Genomic DNA, 25,925 nt, shown 5'->3' with positions numbered 1-25,925 from the left:
ATAACTATTTCACATTTGGGGAGAATGTATACCTTCAAATCAGCGGCACTGCTATGGGTACCCGCATGGCCCCACAGAATGCCAACATTTTTATGGCTGACTTAGAACAACGCTTTCTCAGCTCTCGTCCCCTAATGCCCCTACTCTACTTGTGCTACATTGATGACATCTTCATCATCTGGACCCATGGAATAGGAGCCCTTGAGGAATTCCACCATGATTTCAACAATTTCCATCCCACCATCAACCTCAGCCTGGACCAGTCTGCACAAGAGATCCACTTCCTGGACACTACGGTGCTAATAAGCAATGGTCACATAAACACCACCCTATACCAGAAACCCACTGACCACTATACTTACCTACATGCATCCAGCTTTCATCCAGACCACACCACACGATCCATTGTCTATAGCCAAGCTCTACGATACAACCGCATTTTCTCCAACCCCTCAGACAGAGACAAACACCTACAAGATCTCTATCAAGCGTTCTTACAACTACAATACTCGCCTGCTGAAGTAAAGAAACAGATTGACAGAGCCAGAAGAGTACCCAGAAGTTACCTACTACAGGACAGGCCCAACAAAGAAAATAACAGAACGCCACTAGCCATCACCTTCAGCCCCCAACTAAAACCTCTCCAGTGCATCATCAAGGATTTACAACCGATCCTGAAGGATCATCCATCACTCTCACAGATCTTGGGAGACAGGCCAGTCCTTGCTTACAGACAGCCCCACAACCTGAAGCAAATACTCACCAGCAACCACACACCACACAACAAAACCACTAACCCAGGAACCTATCCTTGCAACAGAGCCCGTTGCCAATTGTGTCCACATATCTATTCAGGGGACACCATCGCAGGGCCTAATCACATCAGCCACACTATCAGAGGCTCATTCACCTGCACATCTACCAATGTGATATATGCCATCATGTGCCAGCAATGCCCCTCTGCCATGTACATTGGCCAAACCGGACAGTCTCTACGTAAAAGAATAAATGGACACAAATCAGACGTCAAGAATTATAACATTAAAAAACCAGTCGGAGAACACTTCAATCTCTCTGGTCACTCGATTACAGATCTAAAAGTGGCAGTTCTTCAACAAAAAAATTTCAAAAACAGACTCCAATGAGAGACTGCTGAATTGGAATTAATTTGCAAACTGTACACCATTAAATTAGACTTGGATAAAGACTGGGAGTGGATGTGTCATTACACAAAGTAAAACTATTTCCCCAGGCTTATTCCCCCCCTACTGTTACTCTCACCTTCTTGTCAACTGTTGGAAATGGGCCATCCTGATTATCACTACAAAAGGTTTTTTTTCTCCTGCTGATAATAGCTCATCTTACCTGATCACTGTTGTTATAGTGGGTATGGCAACACCCATTTGTTCATGTTCTCTGTGTTTATATATATCTTCCTACTCCATTTTCCACTGCATGCATCCGATGAAGTGGGTTTTAGTCTACGAAAGCTTATGCCCAAACAAATTTGTTAGTCTCTAAGGTGCCACAAGTACTCTCGTTATAGTGTGTATGGTAACCCATTGTTTCATGTTCTCTGTGTATATAAAATCTCCCCACTGTATTTTCCAATGCATGGATCTGATGAAGTGAGCTGTAGCTCACGAAAGCTTATGCTCAAATAAATTTGTTAGTCTCTAAGATGCCACAAGTACTCTTTTTCTTTTTGCGGATACAGACTAACATGGCTGCTCCTCTGAAACCTGTTATTTTGACATGGTGATTGACTAGATCCACCGAAATTTTCTCGGATTCATGGTCAATGGATCCCACTACGAATTCACAGTATTGCTTTTTGGTCTGTCAGCTGCTCCTTGCGTATTCATTAAATGCATGAATGTATTAGCAGCATTGCTTTGAATGTCAGGAATCCATGTGTTCCCTTATCTGGTTGACTAGCTAGTGAGAGGGTTGTCCAGGTACTAGGTACTTTCCAGTGTAGCCACTATTCTGTCCACTTTTGATGTTCTGGGGCTTCTATTAAATACAGAAAACTCTACTGTGACTCCTGTTCAAATCACAGAATTCATTGGGGCAGTCCTGGACCTTACAAAGGGCAGGGCTTTTTTGCCAGAGCGGAGGTTCCAAACAATGTGACTCATTGCTTTAGATCCGAAGGTCCACTCTGTCATTATGGTTCAGAACTTCCTCAAGCATCTAAGAGACATGGTGGTGTGCACTTACACCGTGCAGCATGCCAGACTGCACCTGAGAAAGCTACAGGGATGGCTAGCCTCAGTGTATTCACCAGCCTGTCATCAAACAGCCATGGTGGTTCAAGTACCATCTCAGGCCCTGTCCTCCCTGGACTGGTGCATAGAATCTAAAAATATTTGTGAGGGAATTCCCTTTGCCCCTCCACAACAATCACTCAGTCTATTTGCAGAGGCATCAGATTTAGATTTGGAAGCTCACTTCGGTTCCCACCAGACTCAATGACTTTGGTCACCCCAGGATCTATCTGTCTAGCTTCGGGCCATCCATTTAGCTTACATGGCGTTCCTTCTGCATAGTGCAGTGGAATTGGTTGGTGCTCAGAGACAATACAACAGCCATATTCTGTTTAAACAAGCAAGACGGGGGCGGGGACAAGTGAAAAATAATGCCAGGATGCAATCCTCCTCTGGAATTTCTGGATTGCCAGTTTCATCACCCTGAAAGTGGCTTACATTCTGGGAGTTCAAAACACTCTGGTGGACTGCCTTAGCAGGTCGTTCGCAGGTCACCATGAGTGGTGTCTTTGCCTGGACATTTCTAGTCCATTTTCCAGTAGTGGGGAACTCCCCAAGTGGACCTGTTTGCAACAACAGCAAACGGAAAATGTTGCCTCTTTTGTTCCTGAGCAGGCCACAACCTGGGTTCACTGACAGATGCTTTCCACCTAATCTCATCAAAAGGACTGTTGTACGCCTTCCCTGCAGTTCCACTCCTGCCCAAGGTCTTGTCCAAAGTCAAGGAAGGCTCCTTCACCTTATTCCAATAGCTCCAGAGTGGATCCATTAATATGGGTTTTGGACTCTACTTATATGTCCTGGGGTGCTCTACTCAGTGCTGGAGCGCCTCCTTCTGGCCAGGTCTGGGGATTAGCTCTGCCAAGCCGACATCCCTTCATGCAGTTGCACTCCATCACTCTCTCATTCTCTTTCTCGGGATTCAACTGCACCTGCTTCATGGCTTGGCCGTCTGGCCAGGTCACTGTAGTTTTCCCCTTCTTGGAAAATCATAGAATCATAGCATCATAGAATATCAGGGTTGGAAGGGACCTCAGGAGGTCATCTAGTCCAACCCCCTGCTCAAAAGCAGGACCCATCCCCAATTAAATCATCCCAGCCAGGGCTTTGTCAAGCCTGACCTTAAAAACTTCTAAGGAAGGAGATTCCACCACCTCCCTAGGCAACACATTCCAGTGTTTCACCACCCTCCTAGTGAAAAAGTTTTTCCTAATATCCAACCTAAACCTCCCCCACTGCAACTTGAGATTATTACTCCTTGTCCTGTCCGCTTCCACCACTGAGAATAGTCTAGAACCATCCCCTCTGGAACTACCTCTCAGGTAGTTGAAAGCAGCTATCAAATCCCCCCTCATTCTTCTCTTCCGCAGACTAAACAATCCCAGTTCCCTCAGCCTCTCCTCATAAGTCATGTGTTCCAGACCCCTAATCATTTTTGTTGCCCTTCGCTGGACTCTCTCCAATTTATCCACATCCTTCTTGTAGTGTGGGGCCCAAAACTGGACACAGTACTCCAGATGAGGCCTCACCAATTTCGAATAGAGGGGGACGATCACGTCCCTCGATCTGCTCGCTATGCCCCTACTTATACAGCCCAAAATGGCATTGGCCTTCTTGACAACAAGGGCACACTGTTGACTCATATCCGGCTTCTCGTCCACTGTAGCACCTAGGTCCTTTTCCGCAGAACTGCTGCCGAGCCATTCGGTCCCTAGTCTGTAGCTGTGCATTGGGTTCTTCCGTCCTAAGTTCAGGACCCTGCACTTATCCTTATTGAACCTCATCAGATTTCTTTTGGCCCAATCCTCCAATTTGTCTAGGTCCCTCTGTATCCTATCCCTGCCCTCCAGCGTATCTACCACTCCTCCCAGTTTAGTATCATCCGCAAATTTGCTGAGAGTGCAATCCACACCATCCTCCAGATCATTTATGAAGATATTGAACAAAACCGGCCCCAGGACCGACCCATGGGGCACTCCACTTGACACCGGCTGCCAACTAGACATGGAGCCATTGATCACTACCTGTTGAGCCCGACAATCTAGCCAACTTTCTATAGTGCATTCATCCAGCCCATACTTCTTTAACTTGCTGACAAGAATACTGTGGGAGACCGTGTCAAAAGCTTTGCTAAAGTCAAGATACAATACATCCACTGCTTTCCCTTCATCCACAGAACCAGTAATCTCATCATAGAAGGCGATTAGATTAGTCAGGCATGACCTTCTCTTGGTGAATCCATGCTGACTGTTCCTGATCACTTTCCTCTCATGTAAGTGCTTCAGGATTGGTTCTTTGAGGACCTGCTCCATGATTTTTCCGGGGACTGAAGTGAGGCTCACTGGCCTGTAGTTCCCAGGATCCTCCTTCTTCCCTTTTTTAAAGATTGGCACTACATTAGCCTTTTTCCAGTCATCTGGGACTTCCCCCGTTCGCCACGAGTTTTCAAAGATAATGGCCAATGGCTCTGCAATCACAGCCGCCAGTTCCTTTAGCACTCTCGGATGCAACTCGTCCGGCCCCATGGACTTGTGCATGTCCAGTTTTTCTAAATGGTCCCTAACCACCTCTTTCTCCACAGAGGGCTGGCCATCTATTCCCCATGTTGTGATGCCCAGCGCAGCAGTCTGGGAGCTGACCTTGTTCATGAAGACAGAGGCAAAAAAAGCATTGAGTACATTAGCTTTTTCCACATCCTCTGTCACTAGGTTGCCTCCCTCATTCATTAAGGGGCCCACACTTTCCTTGGCTTTCTTCTTGTTGCCAACATACCTGAAGAAACCCTTCTTGTTACTCTTAACATCTCTCGCTAGCTGCAGCTCCAGGTGCGATTTGGCCCTCCTAATTTCATTCCTACATGCCCGAGCAATATTTTTATACTCTTCCCTGGTCATATGCCCAACCTTCCACTTCTTGTAAGCTTCTTTTTTATGCTTAAGATCTGCTAGGATTTCCCCGTTAAGCCAAGCTGGTCGCCTGCCATATTTACTATTCTTTCGACACATCGGGATGGTTTGTCCCTGTAACCTCAACAGGGATTCCTTGAAATAAAGCCAGCTCTCCTGGACTCCTTTCCCCTTCATATGCATCTAAGTCTCTCTGGACCCACTGTCCCAGGCAGTCTTCTCTTTCACTGTCCCCTTAACAGTACCATTTCTCCAGTGACTGGTAGGGGAACCCTAAGCCCACCCTCTGCACTGGGTTCCAGCCCAGGGACCCTACAATAAGCAGTCAAGGTTTGCACAGTCCTGAACTTTCCTTCTGTATCCCTGAGCTACTTCGTACCTTGTGTTTTCTCACTCTGAGGGTGACTGCAGCCCCTCTTTTACTCTCAGGTATCTCCAGAGCCTGTATAGCTGAACTTCCTCTTTAATTAGCCCTCATTACTCCCTGGCTCCTCCTCCAGGTGCAACCTAGGTGGTTAATTGGCCCACCTAGACTCGTTAACTCCTTCAGGTCTTGTGTGGGATGGACATCAGAATCCATCTGTTGATATTTGTTTCCTCACCAATATTGGCAAAGGTATAGCACAGGGGTTCTTAAACTGGGGGTCGGGACTCCTCAGGGGGTCATGAGGTTATTACATGAGGGGTCGTGAGTTGTCAGCCTCCACCCCAAACCCCGCTTTTCCTCCAGCATTTATAATTATGTTAAAAATATAAAAATATGTTTTTAATTTATAAGGGGGGGGGTCACACTCAGAGGCTTGCTATGTGAAAGGGGTCACCAGTACAAAAGTTTGAGAACCACTGGTATAGCAGAAGTACAAAGTTCTCTCTTAAAAGGGTCAGTGTAGTCCTCATTACATGAAATAGCAGGGAATTAACTCCTTCATGTTATTTTTTGTGTACATGTATGAGCCTTTTTGTACTGCCTTTAAAATAATATAAACATTGTCATTGTTAAGAAACATAATCTCATTTACAACTTTATATTGTTTACTGAGGTGGAAAAATGCTTATAAACTTCATCCTGCAATATGCCACTCTAGGCATTTAAGTATATACCAATTGTAAATCTTTAAAATAATCCTGGAAGGAAAAAAATCAACATATTGCTTTTAGTTAAATTGTTTTAAGCAGGTGTGAAATTGAGATCCAGTCCTGCCACATGGAATAATATGAATTTAATGAAGTTGATCATATGGCACATAAAACTATTATCAGAAAATTGAAATTTCTCGAATCAATGGTTAATTAATGGGCAGGAGAACTGTAAGTATGTGCAGAATTTGAATGCATGAATTACTTTTTTGTTAGCTACTCAGTATACACTTTGTGAAGAATCTATTTTTGCTTCAAGCAACTTAATGTGTAATGTCTGTAGATACTCTTCTATCTAGGATTTAAGTTAACTGTCACTCATCAAAACATTTTCAAAACGAATGCACACCAAAAATCAATGTGATATTTCAAGTATAAAGTAGCACCAATGCTGAAATATTTAACTTTTTACTACTATGACTAATAATCTCTAGCAAAGTTATACATTCATTCTTTTTTTCTAAAAAGTAGCATTGGCTACTCTCTGCATCACATAAACTATGGTATTATAAAGCTGTTTCTGTCCACTCTTTGTGCTCATTAGATTTATCTACTGTGTCTCCGTATTTTTCTCTATCTGCTCAATCATGTCCACCATAGTATTAAGGCATCTAAAGATATGTCAGCGATAGAAATGCAGTACTATACTATAGACACTTACTAGAGCGACTGAAAGGGGTCTTCAGGTGCTGTAGTAAATACACCTCTCTGAGAGGTAGTAGCTGCATCAATGGAAGAATTCTATGGAGTGGTGTCTACACCTGGGCTTAGTTTGGCTTTACTATTTCTCTCTGAGGTGTGAATTTTTCACATCCCTGAGTGACATAGCTAAGTTGATCTAACTTAGTAGTATAGACCAGCCCTAGTTTTTCTCTATGTTTTCTATTTAAAATCTTAAAAACAGTTTAAAAATTATCATGTTGCCATTGCAGGACTATCTATTATCTAGACCAGTGTTTCCCAAACTTGGGATGCCGCTTGTTCAGGGAAAGCCCCTGATGGGCTGGGCCAGCTTGTTTACCTGCTGCGTCCGCAGGTTCGGCCGATTGTGGCTCCCACTGGCCGCGGTTCACCACGGGGGGCTGCAGGAAGCGGCGGCCAGTACGTCCCTCAGCCTGTACCTCCCAAAGCCAGTGGGAGCTCCAATCGACTGAACCTGCGGACGCAGCAGGTAAACAATCCGGCCCGGCCCACCAGGGGCTTTCCCTGAACAAGTGGCGTCCCAAGTTTGGGAAACACTGATCTGGACCACTCCTGACAGGTGTTTGTCTAATCTGCTCTTTAAAATCTCCAATGATGGAGATTCCACAACCTTCCTATGCAATTTATTCCAGTGCTTTACCATCCTGACAGTTAGGAAGTTTTTCCTAATGTCCAACCTAAACCTCTCTTGTTGCAATTTAAGCCCATTGCTTCTTGTCCTATCCTCAAGGGTTAAGAAGAAAAATTCTTCTCCCTCCTCCTTTTGGCAACCTTTTATGTACTTGAAAATGGTTATCATGTCCCCTCTTAGTCTTCTCTTTTCCATACTAAAGAAACCCAGTTTTTTCAATCTTCCCTCATCGGTCATGTTGTTTAGACCTTTAATAATTTTTGTTGCTCTTCTCTGGACTTTCTCCAATTTGTCCACATCTTTCCTGAAATGTAGCACTCAGAACCTGACACAATTCTCCTGTTTCAGAGTAATAGCTGTGTTATTCGCTACAGCTCACTTCATCGGATGCATCCGTAGCTCACGAAAGCTTATGCTCAAATAAATTGGTTAGTCTCCAAGGTGCCACAAGTACTCGTTTTCTTTTTGCGAATACAGACTAACACGGCTGTTACTCTGAAACCTGTCATTATGCAAGGCACTGCATTTAGTCGTATGGAGTGGAAATCTATCAACTGCATGAAAAAACTTGTACAGATACAGACAGACATCATCTTCCTTTCCAAATGCAAACAGATGGACATTGTACCAAAAGGACTGAAGGTAAAAAATCCATTACAATCTACATACCACACAGACTATGCTGACAGCTTGTGCCACACACTCTCAAAGAAACTGTGGAATCACCTGATCAACATCCTCTACAGCAAACAGGGAAAGATTAAGAATGAGCTCTCAAAAATGGAAATTCTCCTGTTGAGGCCTAACCAGCACGGAGTAGAGTGGAAGAATTACTTCTCGTGTCTTGCTTACAACACTCCTGCTAATACATCCCAGAATGATGTTCAGTCTTTTTGCAATGGTGTTACACTGTTAACTCATATTTAGCTTGTGGTCCACTATGACCCCCAGATCCCTTTCCACAGTACTCCTTCTTAAGCAGTCATTTCCCATTTTGTATGTGTGCAACTGATTGCTCCTTCCTAAATGGAGTGCTTTGCATTTGTCCTTATTGAGTTTCATCCTATTTACTTCAGACCATTTCTCCAGTTTTTTCAGATCATTTTGGAATTTTAATCCTATCCTCCAAAGCACTTCCAACCCTTCCCAGCTTGGTATCATCCGCAAACTTTATAAGTGTACTCTCTATGCTATTATCTAAATCTTTGTGAAGATTTGAACAGAACCAGACCCAGAACTGATCCCTGTGGGACTCCACTCATTATGCCCTTCCAGCATGACTGTGACCCACTGATAACTACTCTGGGAATGGTTTTCCAACTAGTTTTGCACCCACTTTATAGTAGCTCCATTTAGGTTGCATTTCTCTAGTCTCTTTATGAGAAGGTCATGTGAGACAGACAGTATGAAAAGCTTTACTAAAGTCAAGATATACCACATCTAAGATTTTCCCCCCATCCACAAGGCTTATTACCCTTTCAAAGAAAGCTATCAGGTTGGTTTGGCATGATTTGTTCTTGACAAATCCATGCTGACTGTTATCTTTCACTTTATTATCTTCTGGAGGTTTGCAAATTGATGGCTTAAGAAGAATATGTTATTGCCCTTATATAAATCCATGGTACATCCACATCTTGAATACTGTCCCCTCATCTCAAAAAAGATAGACTGGCATTAGAAAAGGTTCAGAAATGGGCAACTAAAATGATTAGGGGTTTGGAACAGGTCCCATATGAGGAGAGATTAAAGGGGCTAGGACTTGTCAGCTTGGAAAAGAGGAGACTAAGGGGGGATACGATACAGGTATATAAAATCCATGAGTGGTGTGGAGAAAGTGAATAAGGAAAAGTTATTTACTTGTTCCCATAATAGAAGAACTAGGGGCCACCAAATGAAATTAATGGGCAGCAGGTTGAAAACAAATAAAAGCAAGTTCTTCTTCACTCAGCACACAGTCAACCTGTGGAGCTCCTTGCCTGAGGAGGTTGTGAAGGCTAGAACTATAACAGGGTTTAAAAGAGAACTGGATACATTCATGGAGGTTAAGTCCATTAATGGCTATTAGCCAGGGTGGACAAGGAATGGTGTCCCTAGCCTCTGTTTGTCAGAGAGTGGAGATGGATGGCAGGAGAGAGATCACTTGATGATTACCTGTTAAGTCCACTCCCTCTGGGACACCTGGCATTGGCAACTGTTGGTAGACAGGATACTTGGCTGAATGGACCTTATTTCCCTTGTTATAGATTGGCATTATATTTGCCCTTTTCCAGTCTTCTGGAATGTCTTCCGTCTTCCATGACTTCCAATTCTTTTTATAGCTCTTCTGTGCATGTCATCTGGTTCTATCAGTGTAAAAATGCTTATGTTTAATAGTTGCTATTTAATATCCTCCCTAGTTCCTGAGGGAATAGGACGTATTTTCTTGTCTCTGTAATATTTGAATACATCATCCTGCTTCTTTCCAAATACTGAACAGATTTTTTTAATACTTCTGTCTTATCTACATCATGATTGACAACTTTACTAGACTCTTTTAGTATTGAACCTATACCATTGCTAGATCTTTCTTTTTTCCTGGTATATTTAAAGAATTCCTTCTTCTTGTCCTTAATCTTACTCACCATAGATTTTTCACTGATACCTTTAAGATTTCCTTATCAATTATAGGCATTTCCTAATTGTCAATTTGTACTAACTTATGTAATTGCTACATCTGGGCACACAAGTTCATCAAAGCATATCCTCAGGCTGATCAGTCCTCTTTGATACAACATGAAGAACACGTATGCAATCCAGTGTACCCTGCACTTTCTGTTCCTAAAGGAATTCTGTGCCAAAAAAAAAAATTCTGTGCACAATATTTCAAAATTCTACATACTTTATTTGTCAATATAGAAATGTGGAAGCCATGGCAGTGGGGAGCACAGGCCACTGGCTGCACAGAGGTGAGAGATCACCCTTCAGCCCCCATCCTCTTCAGGATATGGACTCGGTGGTGAGATTGCACCTGACCCTGACAGAGCGCAGGGCAGGCCCTACCCCAGAAACACCCTGGGGCCCTGCCCCTCTGTGCTAGGCACACCAAGATAGCAAGTGAAAGGGACTGAGTTTTGCATGCACATCCAGCCCTAGTTCCTGATCCAGGTATGGGGCAGGCAGGCTCAGCCCAGCAGGATCCAAGTGTGGAGGGGCTTAGTGTGCGGGGATCAAGGTGTGGGGTGAGAGTTTTCTGTGTGGGGCTATCAGTGTGCAGGCGGCTCAGTGAGGGGTCTGGATGCAGGGGGAATGGGACTCTGCAAGGACGTCCAGGTGAAGGTGGTTGGGGCTCAGCGGCGGGAGGTCTGGGGGTCAGGCTCAGTAGGAGCAGTCTGGGTGTGGGGGGGATCAGTGGGGAGGTACGGGTGCTGGGAGAGAAGGTCTTGGTGGGGTGAGGATCTGGGTGCAGCTGGTTGGGGGGGGTCAGTGGGGTGGGGGTCCAGGTGCAGGGGGCTTGTTGGGGTGGCCCAAGTGCAGGGAGGGTGGGGCTCGTCAGGGTGGGTGTGAGAGTAGCATGGGGGTTGCATGGGCGTAGGGAGTGTGGGATCAGTGGGGTATGGGCTGGGTGCAGGGGTGAGGGTCCAGATGGATGGGCGAGGGAATCAGTGGGGTTCCAGGTGCAGGGGGTGAGTCTTGGTGGGGAGGTCTGGGTTCAGGAGGGGCTCCGGATACAGGGGTGTAGCTCAGCAGGTTGGGCCTTTGAGTGGGTGGATGGGCTCAGTGTGGGGTTCTGGATGCGTGGGAGTGAGGCTCGGCGTGGAGCTCTGGGCATGGGAGGGTCCAAATGCACAGGGTTTGTGTGGATGGAGGAGAAGCTCCCTGTACACTAACCCCTCCCATCCCGGCTGAAGATCAATGGGGGCAGGAAGTGGGGTGGGGTGCAGAGCTTCCTGCAGCTAGGGGTAGTTTCTGGGGGTGGATCTGACCTGGCCCTGGCCCCGGCCCCAGCTGCTCCTTGCCCCAGCCCTGCTAGGACTAGCAGCTGAGCCCAACACAGGATAGGAACCATGGGCCAGGGCATCCCAAGCCCTGCCCCCCGGCAATGATTTACTTCTCTGCTAGCTGCTTGGGGCACCCAAAATAATGCACCCATGCTGCTGGGGAGGGGCGCGTGATCGCTCTTGTGGCTTCCCTTTGCTTTCCTGTTAGAAAGTCATTTTTCTGCAGGGAAACAACAAAATGTGCAGAATTCTGTATACACACAGTGGTGCACAATTTATTCAGGTGTAACTTTCAAATCACTAATTCCATTGTGCCCGAACACTGATTGTCTCATTCCTCAAATTCATTTTGTTCACTCAAATCACTTCAGAAAAGCAGTAAGGAAAAAGTTGTTTTTAGACATTAATTCCTCAGACTACAGTCTGGCCCCTTTTGCAGATGCTTAGGGATTTGACTAAGAGTGTGACTGGGCAGTGTTAACCCTCCCTAGTAACTCATGACCTAGCTCACCAGTTTCTACCAGGTTCTGCGGAAATGCACTACCTGAGAAAAGAAGGAAATGGCAGAGAAAGAAGAGGATTTCATTGCCAGAGTGATACCACACTTCTTTCGGCTGATGAAGCACATTTTATAGTCCTCCCCTGCCTGTGCTGTGTGTGTGACACTTTGATAGGTGAACAACCATTAAATGCCATTGATTGTTGCATGAAGCAAAAGTTCTTCCTTAGTTTGCCTGTGGTGGGGTGGCTGCCCCACACAGGGAGAAGAAGGGGTTAAAAGCATCACCGTGGATGCTGCGCAGAACCCACTAATTAGGAAAGGGCTTATTGAGCCCACCAAGAGGGGGAAGGCTCGCTGGAGCAGCCAGTCAGGGCTCTGAGGGCCATATATAAAGGGCTGCTCAGCAGAGCAGAGGAGAGTCTCTCCCTGGAAGGCATGGGAGGAGGACTGACTGGCTGACTGAAGAAGCGCCCTAGATAGAGTAGTGCTGGTCAGGGGCAACAGAGTGTGAGGGTGAGCTGCTGTGGTATAGTGGCTAGGCCTAGCCTTGGCGTCCAAATACCTGGGTTCTCTTCCTGGCTCTACTCACTGATCTGCTGAGTGATGTTGGGCAAATCACTTCACCTTTCATCTGTGTCTATATAAACTGTAAGCTCTTTGGGGCAGAAAACTTCTTGCTATGTGTGCCTGACGCAGTGGGCCCCAATATATAGACCCTACTGTAATCATTTTTTTTAATGGTGTGGCTGGACCCTGATCTATTTAAATTCTTGAAAAGCAGGATTAAAACTTTGAACTGGTACCATAAATGATTGGAAGAAAATGAAGGGATTAGAGCAGAGGGATAATGTGATTGTGGAAGCCCATCCCACTGAGGAAGCGGACTATAACATAGTACAGGAGCTGGAGACTCTGCCTTGCTTCACATGCAGATATAGTGTGTAACAGCAATCCAGACTGGAGGTGACAAACGCATGGAATACAGGAGGGATGTTTGCAAATGCTATGTACTGAAACTTACTGTCACTACTTTCCTCAAGATTTTGTCTTGGACTGGGAGGTCTGAGATAGAATGGTTTTAAGAGAGATTTCTGCATCAAGTACTGGCTTTTTCAGGATTGGGCAGGCTAATGCATTTTAAAAAAGAGATTCAGTTTTTCTTCTCTGAAGGAGGTATGGATTATTTCCATTAGCAGAGGAAACTGATGTACTTCTGCTGGCTATGATTGTCACAGGTCTGTGTGGTAGGAGTTGACTCTCATATTTTTAAAGTCTTCTAGTGTTTCATCATGAGTGAAAGTCTGAACTCTGTCAGGTGTACTGGAATGCTTAAAGCCGTCCAGTCCAGTCTAGATTTTGCTTATCTGCCTTGAAGGGTTCCTCCTATATGTAGCTAATGTTTCTTCTTCGAGTGATTGCTCATATAGATTCCAATTAGATGTGTGTGCACTGCGTGCACAGTGGTCGGCAAGTTTTCCCTTAGCAGCTCCCATCAGGTTGACTGTGGAGCCCCCTGGAGTGGCGCCTTCATGGCGCTGCATATATGCCTCTACTGACCCAGCCCCTCCTCAGTTCCTTCTTGTCGGCTACTCTGACAGAGGGATAGGAGGGTGGGTATTGGGATGGATATGAGCAAGACATCTCGAAGAACAATAGTTATGAGAAGGTGAGTAACCGTTTTTTTCTTCTTTGATTGATTGCTCGTATTGATTCCAATTAATTGGGAGACTCCCAAGCCTTACCTAGGTGGTGGATGCTGAACGCTGCATCATCCCTGTCATGCTGGATAACGGCGTAATGAGAAGTGAATGTATGCACCGAGGACCAAGTTGCTGCCCTGCAGGTTTCTTGTATCGGGACCTGGGCCAGGAGTGCCGCCGATGAGTCCTGTGCCATTGTGGAGTGCCAAGAGTGCTAGGGCTGGTATGTTGGCCAGCTCATAGCACGTGCGGGTGTAGGACGTGATCCAGGAAGATATTCTTTGAGATGAGACTGGGAGTCCTTTCATCCATTTTGCTACGGACAACTGGTTCGACTTCCTGAACAGCTTAGTGCACTCGCTGTAGAATGCTAGCGCCCACTGAACATTCAGAGTGTAGCCTCTGCTCATGGCTACTGGCATGAGGCTAAGGATAAAAAACAGGCAGGAATATGTCTTGGCCAGCATGGAAACGTGACATGGCCTTAGGAAGAAAGGCGGGGTGAGGTCTGAGTTGCACCTTATCCTTGTAGAAAAATGTATAAGGTGGGTCTGAGGTAAGGGTCTTTAAGTCAGACACCCTCCTTGCTGATGTAATGGCGACCAGGAAGGCTACCTTCCATGACAGGTAGAGCAAGTCACCGGTGGCTCAAATGAGGGCCCCATTAGTCTGGAGAGGACCACGTTAAGGTCCCAGGCAGGAACAGGCTTCCAGACGCTCCTAGGTGGAAAGCCGAGAGAGCAGCGAGGTGTACCTTTATGGATGATACTTCCAGGCCTTGCTGTTTCAGGTGCAGAAGGTACTCTAGGATGAGAGGGATAGGCATCTGAAGTGGGGGTGTATGACGCTGGTCACACCAGTAGTTGAACCTTTTCCACTTTGCCAGATATGTGGCTCTAGTGGAGGGCTTTTTCCTGCCAAGTAAGACCTCCTTACCTGTTCCGAGCACATAAGCTCCATGGGGTTCAGCCGTAAAGCTTCCAGGCCATGAGGTGGAGGGATTGGAGGTCGGGGTGATAAAGACGACCGTGGTCCTGAGTGATCAGGTCAGGGAAGAGTGGCAATGTGATTGGTGTGACCACCGACAGTTCGAGAAGGGCGGTGTACAGTGTTGCAGTGGCCACGCTGGAGCTGCCAGAATTATCTCCGCCCCATTCCTGTGGACCTTGAGTAGGACCTTGTGCACGAGAGGGATCAGGGGAAAGGCATAGAGCAGGTGGCCTTCCCAGGGTAGCAGGAATGCATCTGTGGTTGAGCCTGTGCTATGCTTCTGAAAGGAGCAGAACATCGGGCACTTTCTGTTGCCCTGGGTGGCAAACAGATTGACCTGGGGAAATCTCCACCTTCAGAAAATGGAGTTTGAACCCTTGGGCTCGTGGCATGGCCCAGAAGCCGAGGTGTGGGGGTTAGGTATTGGGGAAAAGCCCACACTCCCAGCCCTTACCTCACTATATACACTAACTATTACTACTAACTAAAGAACTAAACTACAACTTGCTAAGCAAGCGACTGCAGTTCCAACGACAGTCACTGGTGGTAAGAAGGAACTGAGGAGGGGCCGGGTCAGCAGGGGCATATATGCAGCGCCACGAAGGCGCCACTCCAGGGGGCTCCACAGCTTACCCGACAGGAGCTGCTAAGGGAAAACTTTCCAACGACTGTGCACATGGCGCGCACACACCTAATTAGAATTGATATGAGCAATCACTTGAAGAAACATTTGCTACATAGGAGGAACCCTTCAAGGCAGAAAACCAAAATCTAGACTGGACTGGACAGCTTTAAGTATTCCAGTACACCTGACAGAGTTCAGACTTTCACTGATGATCAAAGACTAGTCTGTAGAAAGAGTATGAAAATTCTGTTATGGAGTTTGAATTTTCTACACTTTGTAGTATTTTTATTATATATATGATAAATTTTCTACATGGAGTTGCAGAAACTTGAATGCATCTTAACCATATTTGGTTAAGATAGGTGTGGGTCTACATATATGTTTATTGATCTTCCCAGACTCATGGCCAAATAACTTAGTTATAAATTGTTGTGTTGGAAGCAGGAAGTTAAAATATTTAAACACTTTTTATTATTAGGAAAATTATTATTTCAAGTAACAAACAGCAAACTAATTGTACTGGTAAAGAGTAGCAATGAACAAATCTTATTACAAAGAGATGGAAAAGACCTTCTAGACCTTCTGTTAGTCCATTCCCCTGCCAATGCAAGTTGTTGCCTATTGTATAGTTATTAGTATTTTGTTTAATCTACTTAATGTACCACGTGATAATGCTTTCATCACTTTCCTGGGCAGATCATTTCACATCTTAATAGATCTTACTGATTTTTTTTTCTAATGTTCTGCGTATATTTGCTCTCTTAATTTTATTCCATTTGGTTTGCTCTACAGTTGAAAATTAGATTGGTTTATCTACGCCAGTCAGGGCGTTAAAAATCTACATCCCCTGAGGGGCATAGTTAAGATGACCTAAATCCCTATGTAGACGGAGCTAGGTTGATGGAAGAATTCTTCTGTTGACCTAGCTATCACCTCCTGGGGAGGTGGATAACCCAAAGAACTACAGGTATGTTGCTGTAGTGTCTTAATTGGAGACAAGTCCTTACTCAAGCATTATACTAACCTAATTTTCTCTAGTTCTGCTCCTGTTTTCACCTTCAGAAAACCAAATAGTGCTCAAGCTATACAAATGTGATTCTTTGTGTAGACACATACACAAAGAAAACCCTCCTCTTTGCTGAATTGATTCTGTTTAATAAAACCCTTTGTGACAGATATGGCAATTTCCTGCAATATCCTTGAGAAAACTTATTAGGTTTAAATATATTTTGGAATTCATTGTATTAAATGCAAATATTATGTATTATTGTGGGCTGGAACTGTGTGTAACCTGTCCAAGAGGGAAATGTAATATAAGGCCTACATGATCAAAACAGTATTGAACAATGTGCCAGACAAGAATGTACTTTTGGGATGATATGTATGAAGTAGATTTCCTGGGAAATATGTAGGAGGAGATGAATGCAAATTCCCCACCTCCAGTTACAAAAAAAATCCTTTTGAAGCTATGCACTGAGGAGCGGGCCTTTGCTGATCATTTGTTATATGAGGCCAAGATAAAAGGCCCAATCTGCATAAAGGAAAGACTGAGTTATTCATGGTTGTGCTAGTTCTGAGCTAAGGTTGTTACAAACTTGCAACCACAGGGGGGAAAAAGCCTTTGTGCGGTTTGAAAGACTGACCCCTGCTAAGGCCTTGTGGGTATTGTAAGGGGGTAAGCTTTTTGCTTGTGTGTAGTTTTTTTTTTTTTTTTATTGTTTGTAAGATTTTCTCTGTAGTGTTTTTACCTTAAGAATAAATGTGCCTTCTTATAAAGAGCTGTATGGTATCTTGTAACTGCTGGCAATTACAGCTGTTCATAGGCTCTGACGAGAAAACCAAGCATAGATGCTGGCTTATTTAGTCAATCTGGTTTTCTGGAAATATCAAACCCATAATTTAATATATGATAAGTATGTGTCATGCAGGAAAGGAAACAGCTCGTACGACCTGCTGCCAACAATAACTATTGTCAAAATACGAATATCCTAGGTAAAGAATGTTTAGATGGCTGGCAGTATGTCATCTAACCTGGTCTCTGCCTCTCTTACTGGTAGATAATACTGCTGTCATTGCTGGGATTGCAGTGCAACCACCTCTGCCTAAACTCTTAAATGGTGGTAATAACAGTAACACTATTTCTGCTCTTAGATACTCTATGCTCCTTTCTGGCTCAGCCTGATGAAAAAGTAATGCCAAACTAGCAGCATTAGGGTCTATTTCTAGTCTGATCATGCAGTCCTTTCATGCCAAGATCAAATACAGTTCCTCCTATACCTCTTCATAGCAGCTCACACAGCTAGTTGGAAGATGATGGCACTATATAGCCTTTTTAGTAGTAAGTCTCCAATTAGAGTCAAATACAGTTCCTCCCATACCTCTTCATAGCAGCTCACAGAGCTAGCTGGAAGATGATGGCACTATATCTATAGCCTTTTTGGTAGTAAGACTCCAATTAATTTTTTTTTTTTTCACCTGAGATGCAATCCCCTAGAGAACTACCATTTCTGGAACAGTGTTGCCTAGTATTTATCAGAGTCCAGATAGGAGTTCCCAATCACTTCAGAAGGCTGTTAGATGTAATTTATTGCATCACTTCTATCCAAGTAGGTAGAGAGACATGATGGATTATGGAGATAGTATCATATCATTCTTATTACAATACATAATATCTGGTTGTGAACATAGCTAGACCACGTAACAAATTGTGTGAACCTATCACTGTTAGTCTCATCCTTCCTTCTCCAGACCTTTCAGTTATTTTTTATGCCCACTTCTGTGTTGTCTTTAATTAGGCTCCGATCCTGCAAGGACTTGCATGCATGCGTAACTTCATATACTGAGTAGTCCCATTGATTTCAAAAGAGAGACAGGTATATCTTTTCAGCCACCTGCTCACCACTTGAATTAAGAGCTAGCTTCAATATTAAAGTGCAAATATTTGAATTTTACCGAATTTTGCTCTTTATAGAATGCTCTTTTCAGTGTCTTTATAAAAGCTGTTCTTGAGAAGTCCTACAGAATACTTTGCTAAGTTACCTTCAGTAAGTTCTAAAAATTGTATTCCAAAACCACTTTGTTGCAGAACATGCAAGTAGACACATAAAAACAAACAAAAACTCAGAAGCTAAGCTCTCTTCTGAAAAGACAGATGTCCATTAAATAAATTGGAAAATGGTTTAATTTGAAGATGCAAAGTATGCAAAGATGGGGAAAAATTAAGAAACTTTTATTAACTAGTAGGGGCATAACTATAATTTGTAATTATGATTTTATGTGAATATCTGTAAAAATATGAAAGGATAGAATAAAGAGAATGATAGCATCAAGATGAAATGCTGTTATCTTGTTCTGATCATAAAAATGGTAAGGTTTTAATATAACAGGTTTAACACAACAGTGCCCTACAGTTATTACTTAAGCATTTGCAGCATTCATTTGATGCTGCTTGACTGCCCTCTTCAGGATGCCGATGAACATGTTAGCCTGTTTCAGTATGAAATACCAAACAAGTGCATAAGTTCAACATTTTCTGTACTTTCAAATCTAGTTTACCAAATGAGTTTTTTTTAAAAATAGTTGACAAGGGTAAAAGTTAGGTTTTCATTGTACTGCATCTGAGATTGACTTAAAGTGATGATCAAGTTTCACATTTTATTTTTATAGTGGTGCATTTGACCATGCATGTTGTTTCTCTTGGTACACACAGCTCCAGAAGTGCTGTGTGCTGAGTAGACAAGTGTTGTAAGGGTAGCCAAATAGTTGCTTTTAATACCTGTATACCACGCCATAATGTGCATGCAACATGCTTTACAAAAACAACCTTCAGACAGAAGTTTTAAAAACAAATGTGTTCATACTATTTCTGTATCCCTCCATCTGAAAAGACAGGTAGATAAAGGACGGGGCTCTGTAATATAAATAAATAGCCACAGAAGGAGCTCTGTGGGGTGGAAATTGCCAGAAAGATCCCCTCGGTAACTTTGAGATGCCCCCTAATAAACTGTACAGTTGTTTTGCCCCCAAGTCTGTGTGGCTTCAGGGCTATGCAGATAACTTCTTCACGGGTAATGCTGCTCTCTCATCCCCTCAACTCCTCTCCCCCCAAATCTTGCTTTTAAAGTGATTTTCTGAGTACCAAGAGGGCGAGTGCAAAAGTTAATGTAGTGTCATGCTGCATTATTTTTCCCTCTAGCTCTTCCTTGAGGTTTGGGGGTAGGGAGCCTGCTGGAGGGAAAATGTGACTTTCTAATGCTGATAGAAATTACTACAGACTGCAAAAACTATACTTTGTGTGTTGGTTTTAAAATATTTTTTGTAGGAAAGAATGTTGAACAAGGATGTTATTGGCAACCCCACCCCCTTTAGATCTGACACAACCACTCCTTTTGTGGCACAACAATTTTCAGTGTCGTATTGGCAGAGCTCTTTCCATGTATCCTTTGTTCTGGGAGGAATGTTGCATTGGTATATAGCAGGGGTGGCCAGACTTAGTGACCCTCCAAGCTGCATATGACAATCTTCACAAATTCAAAAGCCGGGGCACACCTGCCGGGACTCAGGGCTTCATCCCCGCTGGAGGTGCCCGATGGGGCTCGGGGATTCAGCCTTACTTGTGCTGAAGCCCTGAGGCGCAGGTGTACCCTACAGAGCTGAAGTCCCAAGACCTCCCTTCCCACTGCGCAGAAGCCCCTACCCCACCACCCCTCTGCAAGGCAGAAGTCCTGAGCTTCCCCACCCCAGTCTGGTAGGTGGAGCGTGGGGGAGGGAGCTACGCCAGCCACACTTCAACAGTAAAAGAGCTGCATGTGGCTCACGACCCACAGTTTGGGCACCCTTGGTATATTGCTCCGTGTTCTACTAGTCTGAACTGATGCTTATTTGGAGCAGTTTTGAGCATATAAATCCGGATACTAGATCTGCATTGCCACAAGGATGTCTTTACAAGAATCAGTTTGCAGGTTTGGGCCCATATTTTCCAGCATAAACTATAGGAGCATTTAACTGACACTGTTTGTAAAGCTTTTTATGTTAAAAATGTTAAAACACATTTTCATTCGTATTTTGAATGTGGGTTTTGTTGCTTAGATAGCTATTATAAATTAACTGCATGCAATGTAGTTGTAACTGTCGGTCTCGGGATATTAGCGAGACAATGTGGGTGATGCAACATCTTTTATTGAGCCATTTTGCTGTGAAGCTCAGAGTACCTTTCCCAGAACTGAAGAACAGCTCGGTGTGGCTTGAAAGCTTTTCTCTCACTAGAAGAAGCTGATCCAATAAAATATTACCTCACCCATTATAAATTAATTGTAATTCTGGAAAAACAAAAACAACAACAAGAACCCCCTATCACCTTGCCATACTGGCCAAAACCTTTTTTGGTAGAGAATTGAGAATGTGTTTGCTGGAGTTTTAGTTAATCCCTCTGTTTGGTTTGCAGTTGTTACAATTCGTTATGGAATCTTTACTGGGAGTCAATTACATACAGATACCTATAATTTTTATCTGTATCTATGCCTTTTTCCCTTACAGGCAAGCTAATGAAGAATATCAAGTGCTGGCCAACTCATGGCGCTACTCATCTGCTTTTTCTAATAAACTATTCTTCACTATAGTGGATTATGATGAAGGAGCAGATGTTTTTCAACAGGTAAAAGGTGTTGAATGATGTCTTTAAGATTGTTTAATATATATCACATATTTTAAGTACTGTGATTTTTTTTGTTTGATAATAAAGAATTACAGGGGTTGGTGGGGAGAGAGTCTGGAATACTGTTGTTAGTCACAGGAATTTCTATAATGCACCCAAGGTAGCTATAGCAAGAAACACCAAAAATGCAAAATGGCCAGTTTTGCTATGTCATATGTAGTCAACCGAAAACAAATATGGTAATATCAAGTTTATCAAGCCATTGTTAATGTATTGGTTGCTTCCATTGGGCATTGTAAAACAAATGGACTCCAAAATGATGTGAAATACAGTGAAAAATCACATTTGTAGTTAAGAGAACCTATGGGGAAGTCTGACATAAAAAAGCACTTAACAAATATCACCTTTCATGAAGACTTTAAATATTTAATACCCTTTTTATCTTTGTAGAATATCAGTCTTGGAACTCTTGGGAATTGTTGTAAATAGCTATGGTTACTTTACAGTGTGGAGAACCAATTATTAGCAAGTATGCTAGTCCCGCAATTTCTCTTTGGTTTGGGTACTCAGCTCAAGTTCAACTTGAATCATAATTTGAGAAAGAAAAATATTTTCTTCTCTTTGAAGCTTAGCCCCCTGCTTGGCACTAGAAGATGAATTAATAAAAGCAAGAAGCAGCAGAAGTTACTAACCATTTTTACTCCCTTTTGGTTAATTGTGAGATATTAAACTATGAAGCAAAAAAAAGCAGATCTACAGTGTTTAAAACAATACACAGTAAACTTAGATGGTTTTCCAACAGAACTGTTGGACCACATTGTATATAAATAACATGCTCTAAATTTTGCACTTTGTTTGCACACACATGGAGCAACTTATATTCAGTAGATGCATTTGGCCCAGTTCATTCTGGTGTAAAGAGATAAAACTCCATTTACATCAGTGGACTTACACTTGCTTATATCCACATTGTGTTTTGTTCATGGTCTTTGAAAACTCCAGCTATTTTGGATATCTGTGAAAAGAGTAACAAGTGAGCATATTGTCATGTAGGTATTTGTTTTATCAGAGTTTATATAGGCAAATTAACAAGACAGTGGACATCTGAACTAATTATAATAGCACAGGAGATTTCATTCTTGACTGTAATACTCATAGCTAAGCTGTTGCTGTGTGCTGGTTCAGAGAGGACATAAAAGCATGTCAGTTGATTTGATTTCACCTTTCATTCTGATTATATAGAAACGGTCTGGTGCACCCAGGCTGTCAGCAATCTAAAAAATATATACTGTGGCAAAATACCTTATTTGCCTCAGTAGGCTCAGTTCTTTTTAGCCTTGGAGACTCAGGTTTAGGGCAAGGCAAATCCTTATAGGTGGCACAGGGTCCTGCTACTCCTCTCCTCAGTCAGTCCCTTGTGCTTGTTTTCCTTCTCTTCTGGGGAGCAAGTGCAGCCTCCCTACTGGGAGGGTCTGGTGTCTTGCTGTAAACACCCTACTGGTAACTTCTCTACTCCTCCCCTCCTACCACCCAGGGGAGGGTTTAAAAAGGTCCCAAGTGGTGGGAGTCAACTGACCCTAATTGGTTCCCTAGCAACCCCTTTTACAGCTGAACCTTATTGCCCCCTGATTCTCTCTCTTCAGTGGATAGGGAGGGGCCTCTTAATCCCCTGGGATTAATTACTACCTCCCCCCCCATTTTGTAGCTGTTTGTCATGGGTTTACCACAATACCAGACAGAAGATTTCTGTATCTGAGTATCCCACTAAATTCAATAGTTTTACAACATTCTTCTTAACACGGTTCACACAAATATTTTTCTTTCAACAGTTGTTCATTAAAGGATGGGGCGTATTGTATTTAGAAGAAAATAATATTTTAGTATCTAGTTTATTTTTCATAAATTATACATTGAACTTGTACTTGATGTTTAACTAAAGCATTTATGTAATTTAATAACATTGATTTTGTTGGAGAGCAGCAAGCACGGCAGGTAAATAAAATGTCACTGCCCTTGTGTCATTAGAGAACTCAAATAATTTCATTCATATTTAATCATTTCCATTTTTTCAATGATTTTATATTTAATTTCAAATCACTTGATAAATGTATTGCATTATTTTCTGAAATCCAAATATTGTGAGATGTTTCATATAGTAAAATATATTTCCTTGTCCATGCACCACATGTTCAAATAAGCAATGCAAATTGCATTTGTTCATCTTGCTGGGGAATAATTTTTTCACTTAGAATGCCCAGCGGGGGGCCTGTCACTATTTTCTGTGTTTTCAAATTGACAATATTGGGAACATTTACAGGATGAATTAATATTTAAGACCCCAGTGCTCTAAAGATTTGCATGTATGCTTAACTTCACACACTGTGAGTAGTCACATTAACATCCACATAGCATTTAAGTATGTGCTTAAGTTTTTTTCAAGGTTGGGATGTAGTTTGTCTTGTGACTTTGTGTAATACAAACAATATTTTTAAAGATGCTGCTTTGCTAGTTATATAACAGCATAAATGAGCATATTAGGAAAAATACCCAACAAAGGAATGCTTAAAATTGAAATATGGTTTATGAAATGACTACTGTGCCCTAAAAACCCCTAGCGAAGAAACTGAAAGAATGTTAGCTCTGAGCACTTTTTCAGTAATAGAAAAATATATTTAAATGTTTGAAAATAGTTATTTCAAACTTTGGAAAGCCACTAATATTTTTCTGATTAATGGTATCTTGCCAGTGTCTATGGTAGGAAGAAGGCAAACAGTTGCACAAAGCATGTTTGAGTTATTTAATATTGTGGTGCCTTCTGTTTTTTGTAGCTCAATATGAACTCTGCTCCGACATTCATGCATTTTCCTCCGAAAGGTAAACCCAAGAGAGCTGACACCTTCGACCTGCAGAGAATAGGATTTGCAGCAGAGCAGCTAGCTAAATGGATAGCTGACAGAACGGATGTTCATGTAAGTCATTTGACAACGTTAAGACAGATCCAAACTTATCTGTCTATTCTATGAGGAACTGATACCAAGAACTGTTTTTCCCCTCATGTATGTTTATTTATCAAATGAAATCCACAAAAATAGGTTAAAATACAAATATGAGCTGTGATACTTGAGCGCACTGTGGTAACTTCAGCAATTTGAATGTTGCATTGCAGTCTTGGTTTGGTAGTTACATTTTTATCCAGTCTTATTCTAGCACAAAATGAGTGATAATACTGTGACAATTAGTTGATAAATGTAAGTGTATTTGCAATGTTACTTAAAAAACAAAGTCTGAAGTTTCAAAAGTGTTTTATGCCAAAATATTGGCACAGACATAATAATCTGCAAATAAGTTGAGGAAACTTACTTAATTATTTTTATATAGTTGAATATTATATACAATTGTTCCTTAAAGGTGAAATCAAAAACTTTCTAAAATAATAAAGAAACATACTGCTTAAGTTCCCAATTCAGTCATATGCAAAGGGACTATTCTCAGATTTTAAAATCTATTCAGAAACAAAATCTTATCTTGTGCTAGCAATATTACTTATCATCTATACTTGTGTCCCTGTCATGCAGGAAGACAGACAAGATGCAGTGGATGTGGTTTAATTAGACCACAGCTTTATTCACTTAAATCTGGGAATACCTGTCAATAACTCATGCAGTGCAGGAGATCTTTTTTCCCCTTAATCACTTCCACCTATTTCGGAAGGCTGACATCAGTGCTTCCCCTTCCCAGCTTGGATCCAGGCAGTTACTGAGACCCGAGTGCCCTCCACTCATCTGAGGGCTAAGGGGGGCTGGAAAAAGGAAAGGGGACGAGTTCTCCTAAATCTGTCATATATTGAGTCCCAGTTGTGTGACAGTGTTAGCAATATTGCCTATCATCAATACATACTCTCTGTACAAGTACATAGAGAATACTGTGCATTCAGTAGTAGATGGGTTACTACTGTGTGTGTGTGTGTGTGTGTGTGTGTGTGTGTGTGTAATGCATCACTTCTGTTTGTCACAAAGTGGAAGAATAATTGATGCTTTCGTTTTCTCCCCCCCTCCCACCCCGCAGATTAGGGTATTCAGGCCTCCGAACTATTCAGGCACTATTGCACTGGCTCTTTTAGTGTCACTTGTTGGTGGCTTGCTGTACTTGCGAAGAAATAACTTGGAGTTCATCTACAACAAGACTGGCTGGGCAATGGCGGCTCTGGTATGCCAACATTTAATACTGATATTTTTTAACATTTCAGTACTATTGTATTAGTTTTTTATGCAATGACAAGGTGTAAATGTCACTTTCATAGTAATTGAGAAAGTATGACAGTAATATGTTTGTCAGAATGAGACAATATTAAATATAGACTGATAATATGAATAGCTGGGCTAAGTCTGATGGGTGGCAAACATTGCTAATTGGGAGGTATATATTTACAAATTCATTAGCTAATAATAATTAGCTCCAGTGTTGTTGGTGAAATATGCTACTGATCACCTGGCAACGATGGTGACAATGATTGTGAAATGTTAAGGGAGGTTAGATAGGCTACAAAACCAGAAAACTCAATGATAATGGGTGATTTCAGTGATCCTCATATTAACTGAATATATGTCACCTTAGGGTGTGGTACAGAGAAATTTCTAGACACCATAAACGACTGCTTCTTGGAGCTTCTAGTCTTGGAACCCCCAAGGGGAGAGAGGCAATTCATGATTTAGTTGTAAATGGAGCACAGGAACTGGTACATGATGTAACTATAGCTGAACTGTCTGGTAATAGTGACCATAATCAAATTAAATTTAGTGTCTTTGGAGGGAGTAAAACACACACCAAAACCC

At 42.6% G+C, this 25,925-nt stretch overlaps 1 protein-coding gene across 6 annotated transcripts in view; it reads left to right on the top strand.

Annotated features, from left to right (window-relative positions):
• The window catches only part of TUSC3 (tumor suppressor candidate 3), a 282,627-nt gene that overhangs the window by 106,451 nt on the left and 150,251 nt on the right, over positions 1–25,925 (top strand). For all 6 annotated transcript variants that reach the window (XR_013635717.1, XM_078852529.1, XM_078852528.1 and 3 more), the window contains 3 exons: positions 20,976–21,093; positions 23,922–24,062; positions 25,159–25,299. Coding sequence is in view for 5 of the 6 variants with exons in the window: in XM_078852529.1 (XP_078708655.1) it covers positions 20,976–21,093; positions 23,922–24,062; positions 25,159–25,299 (400 nt within the window). In the remaining variant the exon portion in view is untranslated. The remainder of the gene's footprint in view (positions 1–20,975; positions 21,094–23,921; positions 24,063–25,158; positions 25,300–25,925) is intronic.

This window comes from Lepidochelys kempii, chromosome 4 (genome assembly GCF_965140285.1).
Source record: "Lepidochelys kempii isolate rLepKem1 chromosome 4, rLepKem1.hap1, whole genome shotgun sequence".
Lineage (NCBI taxonomy): Eukaryota > Metazoa > Chordata > Testudines > Cheloniidae > Lepidochelys > Lepidochelys kempii.
This window is presented reverse-complemented; position numbering and strand designations above follow the sequence as displayed.